At 46.2% G+C, this 6154-nt stretch overlaps 1 protein-coding gene across 2 annotated transcripts in view; it reads left to right on the top strand.

Moving 5' to 3' along the window:
* Positions 1-2287: 2287 nt before the first annotated feature.
* ak5 (adenylate kinase 5) overlaps positions 2288-6154 on the top strand; it is a 45148-nt gene continuing 41281 nt past the window's right edge. The window contains exons 1-4 of one of the 2 annotated variants that reach the window (XM_035632996.2): positions 2288-2598; positions 2985-3001; positions 4066-4252; positions 5810-5977. In XM_035632996.2, coding sequence (XP_035488889.2) covers positions 4084-4252; positions 5810-5977 — 337 coding nt within the window. In that variant the 5' untranslated portion in view covers positions 2288-2598; positions 2985-3001; positions 4066-4083. The remainder of the gene's footprint in view (positions 2599-2984; positions 3002-4065; positions 4253-5809; positions 5978-6154) is intronic. The other variant, XM_035632995.2, reaches the window with a different exon arrangement.

Here is a 6154-nt window from a genome sequence, read left to right as displayed (position 1 = left end):
TATTTGCTTGAGAGGATTTGGATTTGTAATCTTTTCCTTTTTATTATTCCTTTTGTATAGAAAAAAATCTTCCATCCAATCACCCGTTACCATCTCAACCTACCTTTTGAGCAAATAAACAATTGGAACGGCTTCTGGATCCTGTGTTTAAATGTGCACCACATTAGATGTTCCCTGAACCAACACCACCAACAACAATATAGTTTTTCAGTGATACTTTTTTGTGGAAAGTATGGGACAATAATATTAAGGTTTTTCAATTAAACTGATATTGGCGGATCTCTGTGGATTAGATATCAGAGAGTGAGTATTATATGCCCTCCGTGGTTATCCTATTCTGATTTTTTTTTTTCTTTGCGACTGACATTAAAGGGAAAGATAATGACTTTTTCCTTAATGTTTCACAGCGGCAACACAACAGACGCATTTTACAGCTGTGTGATTTCACATTATGTGGCAATTAATTTGTAATTATGATTCCTCAAGACCCACAGTATATTCTGTTGAGTGCCTGTCTTATTAAGCAAATCATCATTCGGTCAGATGTGTCCGACACACTAGAGACGAGGGGAAGAAGAAGAAAAAAAAATACAGATTGGATATGAAATGACAGCTTCATATTCAAATTCCCTCTCCAGCTAATTGGTAAAGGCCTCGCTAATGACAAGTGACATGGATATCACAGGCAGCAGATGTCAAAATGCATGTTCTGTTATACTGCAGTATCCTAAGTGCCTCAGAGCCCTGTCTGTCTGTCATGTGGTGAAGCAATGAAGAAAAAAACATATCCCTCATGCGTTCCTAATGGAACATTGCAGCACAGCGAGCAGACGGACAAGAGAGGCAGTTCCCGTATCAGGTTTGACACACCGCAGGGCGCTCTGACGGGTCTGCCAGCCACTTTAATCCTGAGGACGTCTCCCGCTTCTGCTGCTTTTTGACCTGCAGCATCACTCTCTCCCTCGCTCTGCCTGCTGCACCGAGCCCATCCAAGTAATGTCCTCCTCCAAAATGCATCGCGATAGAAAATGAAAAAGCAAGGATGGTGCTCCAACGATACAGTCCCCAGTTGCATGAATTCAATCATCTTTCCATTTTCAAAGTAGCATTTTACTGTCAGGCTGTTCTATCCTCAGGCAGCAGCGACTGACACTTGGTCATGCATGAAATGTTACACGGATACGACGAGCGTCACTCTCTTACACATGTCTCCCAACTAATCTAGTGTCGTTCTGTGCTGTAACCAACAAGGAGAGTCAAAGTCAGCTGTCGAGAGGATTAGGGGCCCAGGAACTAAAAAATTAGCCTATTCCTGGGTTGCCTGGGAATCTTGACTGTGCGACCTTCAGAAGTCAGCTTTAGCTGAACTATATTTTTTCCATGAACGACGCAAAAATAAAACATATACATTGTTATTCAAGTTAAGTGATGACCTGCAGCCAAGAACACATATGCACTACAGGTGCGCTGTCTATATTACTCGCAATACAATCTGATATTTATTCAAATATCTACGGGGCCCTTTTAGGTTGCATGGGTTTTAATCTATCATATCTATGATAAAACTTTATACTAAACTTTATAACTAACCTTTATATCAATTATATAAGGTTTGTTTTGAGCTTGGAAAGGCGGAACATGTTTATCATTCCAGAGAAGTGAGTATTCAGACCATTGAATCAGATAAAACGTATGAAATACCACAACATAAAAAATACCAAGTAACAGTATAGAGGCCAACATATATTTAAAAAGCCATTTACCAAAAGTAAAGAAAATTTAGCAACAAAATGTACACGTGAAAGTGCCCATGATGCAGAACGGCCCGTGTCAGTATCAATATTATTGATTCAAGAATACAATAATATACTGTTGGACAGTTTAATCCATAAAATGCATCATTTTGGAAGAACTGATCACTGCCTTTTCTATGTTAAATAAAAAAGTGAGATAATTACATAGCGGAATAAAAAGTACATTATTTCCCTCTGAACTGAAATAAAGTAGCACTGAATAGAAATACTCCAGCACAATAAAAGTACAGTGCGCATGAGTAAATGTACTTAGTTACTTTCTCTACTGTATCAGTGCAGTCGTCCTCGTGAGCGTTTTTAAATCATAAATCAGGTTCCAAGTTGTCAGTGCACGAGCCGAACGCGCAAAGTAGAGAGGAGGTGCGTGCGTTGTCTCCCTTCATCTGATCTCCTTTGACACGACGGCGCGCAACCTCCGTGCCAACGTCAAGGCGCGCACAGGACGCACGGCGCTGCGGGAGGGCGCACGGACGGAGCCGCGCATCCGCAACGCCGAGGAGGAGGAGGAGGAGGAGGAGGAAGAGGCTGGCAGCAGCCAGTGCCTGCAGGAATCCAGTTGGAAAGTCCACACACGAGGCAACAATGCGCTGAGGGGGGGGGGGGGGAAATCTGCGCGGAGCTCCGTTTGTTCAAACCAAAAGGTTGCGTTTCTACGATCGATAGCAGGGGGAAAACCCCGCTGCGGACAAGTTGTGGTGTTTCAGAGGATAAATCCGATCTGGAGATGAATACCAACGATGCCAAGGAGTACCTGGCGCGGCGGGAGATACCTCAACTGTTTGAGGTGAGAGATGTGTGGATGAGGTGACAGAACACTGTGTGCACACTTGACTGTGTGCTGTTTTTGTTCACGTTTACATTGATGGATTGCACAGTGCATTCCAGTCATGGTGAAGATTTTTTGTGCGTGACATATGGTCCATCTTTAGGCGCGAATGGCATCTCATCAAAGTCTATCTCTTCATCATCAATGGTAGTGGGTTAAATAAGAGCAGACTTTTTTCCTTTTAACACACTGCCTCCTGAAATAGTTTTTAAGACTCACATAGTCATAATTGTGGTCAAACTGCAGCGGTAATAAAAACCAAAGTGACCTCATCTCACCCTTTGCGTCATTTGCATTTAATTGAGGTGAGGAGGCGTTCACAGCTGGAACTGTTCTTTCAACAGGAGGAACAGGAAAACTGGTAAGTGCTGTTATACACAGAACAAAGAGAACATTATTAAAATTCATAATATATAATTCATTTTAGAGTTATTGTGTAAAAATGTGATAATATGACTCTTCACTCAAAGAACGTCAGTGCTATATTTGTGCCAGGCGGAAATGACATATGTCAGAGGTTGTGTAAGAATTAATATTGCTTTTAAGCATCTCATTATAGTTGCAGGAATGTCAAACCATATTTGCTATAAAGTACAATTCTCACTTAAACCACCACAGACAGACACGGTGCGAGAACCTAGAGGAATATTATGATGAAAAATAATATTCACTCTCCTGAGGGGATATAGTGAATTGGCTCATCCACTTAATTAGTCCCAGCTCATGGCAGGCGATGGCTGCTTGTTTGTTTTGTTTACAGCCAGTTCAAATTACACATTTAGCCGTGGAGGGGGAACATTAGCATCATAACTGCAGCGTCATTTAACCGCTTACACGATTGCTGCTTTTTTAAAAGGATCAATCGGCTTAAAGTACGCACATGCGATTGATTCCAGCGGGGAGATGCTTTTTATGTCCATCCTGCTGCTGCTGCTGGGAGGAGGAGGAGGAAGAGGAGGAGGAGGAGGAGGAGGAGGAGTGAGCAGGGTGGAGACCAAGTCCCAGAGGAAGGTATTGTTTTAAAACATCCTGGGTCACCGGGACCAATGTCACACAAACATACTCCCGGCTGGTCATTTTGGCGAGGAGCACGTTCTCAGCATTCATCACAGCCACTGCCCCCCCCCCCCCCCCCCCCCCCCCCCCCCCCGACCCCCACCACAATAATGACAGGTCATCGTCGCTCCGTGTTTATTTGCCAGGCCTCGAGTCCCATTTCTCGGGCTTCTGACAGAGTGAGATGTTTTTCCCTCCCCGTTTGGAGTCCGAGCCGAGGCAACCAGCCCCGCACTGCCAAACACTTCACCTCATTAAGGCGCGATGTTCTACCACCACCCTCGCAACACCTCCCTCCCTCTCTCCCTCTCTCCCTCTCTCCCTCTCTCGTGTCTCACCGAGTCCACCTCCGTTGTGTTTTTCCTTTAGAGCCTGCTGACAGGTTTGATGTACTACCGGCCCGATGACCCCATCGACTACCTGGAGGTCTGTCTGAGGAAAGTCCGGGAGCTCGGCGGACCGGACAAGGTGCGGTGGGACACCTTCGTGGGCCAGGACAAGAAGTCCCTACCGCCTCTCAACGGGGGCCAGTCGCGCAGGTCCCTCTTCAGAAACGGTGAGCGCGCGGCGACTGCCAATCACACGGTTTAGGGCATCAACACCAAACGAGCTCATTGTTTTTCGACGGGAGAGGGAGTCCACGAGTCCTCTCCCCTCACCAGGCCCCCCCCCCCTGCACTGTGGGGACCGCTGTGCTGCTCTTGAGGGGAGTTTGAGAGCAAGATGAGATAAGACGAGGCCTTTTTTTTTCTTCTTCTTTCTTCTTCCTGGTACAGCCGTGTCATTTAGTTTCCAAAACAGTGCCAGGAGGGAGTCAGAACACCATGTCCAAAAAAAACCACCAGCTCCAAAGGTCTGGCGGTGACCCCGCTCTGCTTCCAAACCGTCCAGGTCACAATGTTTTTTCGAAGAAATCCAGTGTGCCGATCGCGACCGCAGACATTCCCGTGCTTACTCTTCAGTCAAAGAAAGAAATGGGTGAATCTAAGACATGAATTATGAATCCGAGTTGGGACAGCCGGCGAGAGGCCCCCCCATTCATCGCTATGGGTTCCAGCTGTCGCCTTACAGGAGCTCATAGCCGATACCGGAGGAGGCGCCGCAGATGCAAAAAGCGTGTTCCTACATTGCAAAGTTCTCAACTCGTACAACGAGGACAGTTTCTCATTTGCACTGTTTCATCGTGTCTATTTTTGCATTCAAAGATTTGTTTGCCGGTTCATCGAACAACCTTGTGTTGTAGGATTTTGTGTTTGCCGGCCTAACGGTGTCTCTCGCCCATGATTATCAAACAGGAGCCTTCTCAGTCAGGAAGAATATCCAAAACACGGACTCGTGCTTCACAGATTTGTCTCGCTTCTTGTGATACACGGGGCAAAGAGGCCTCTAAACTTTGCCAGCTGCGGGGTTTAGCTGCTGGGGACTGCAGCCCAATCAGGATCGAACATGTCCACGCGCTGTGATTCCTCTCGTCGGCTGAGGACGCGCATCTCTCTGAATTCATTTTCCCGTCGGCCCGATTTAAAGCGTAAGGAATGGGGCGAAAGTCGTCGGCGAGATTCACACAGGTGGCGCCGGCGTTGGCTGCACTCGGCAGCGTTCTGTGCTTTTTTTTCTAAGTCGTTTGCGTCGGATAGCTCCTGCGTTCCCTTCGGATTCAACAAAACCCCAATTTCCACGTCAGACGCGGGTATTTGTCATTGCTGAAATAGTACGATCAATGCCGTCCTCCAGCATAATGATCAGAACATAAAGAGACCATTTCTTCTCCCTGGGAATGGCGGCGATGACTTCTGTATTTGGTGAATGTGTTTTAAATCAATGATTACATCACAAGAGGCGGCTGAATGAAACTGTAATGAATTCATCCCACTGGCGAAATTATTATTATTATTAATTAATAAAACCATTATTGGTTTTGTTCAGAAAAATGGGATTGACGGCATTTGAAATAATGTGACAGCTGCACTTTAAAAGTGACTGACAGCACAATTTGATCTAATTCGTACCTTGTGTGTGTGTGTGTGCGTGTGTGTGTGTGCGTGCACGTGTGTGCGTGCGCATTTGTGCGTGTGTGTGTGTGTGTGTGCGTGTGTGTGTGTGCGTGTGACAGTGTTGCCCGACAGTCCCAATTTTCCCTACAGACGGTATGACCGCCTCCCCCCCATCAGCCAGTTCTCCATCGAAAGCGACTCGGACCTGTCGGAGACGGCGGAGCTCATAGAGGAGTACGAGGTGTTTGATCCGTCAAGGCCGCGGCCGAGGATCATCCTCGTCATCGGTAAAGCACCAGCACAGCCGACAGAAACACAAACACTGCACATTATGAACACGTGCACCCTTACATGACACAAAAAATGAGGAGACGCCGAGACAGAGAAAAACCAAGGCCGCTGTGTCTTCAACTGATGTTTGTGATTTGAAGCACTCATCTGGATTCCTTAAATGTTTTGCATTA

The sequence above is a fragment of the Scophthalmus maximus genome, chromosome 5 (genome assembly GCF_022379125.1).
Source record: "Scophthalmus maximus strain ysfricsl-2021 chromosome 5, ASM2237912v1, whole genome shotgun sequence".
In the NCBI taxonomy this organism is placed as follows: domain Eukaryota; kingdom Metazoa; phylum Chordata; class Actinopteri; order Pleuronectiformes; family Scophthalmidae; genus Scophthalmus; species Scophthalmus maximus.
Note: the sequence above shows the minus strand (reverse complement) of the source record. Positions and strands in the feature narration are given on the sequence as shown.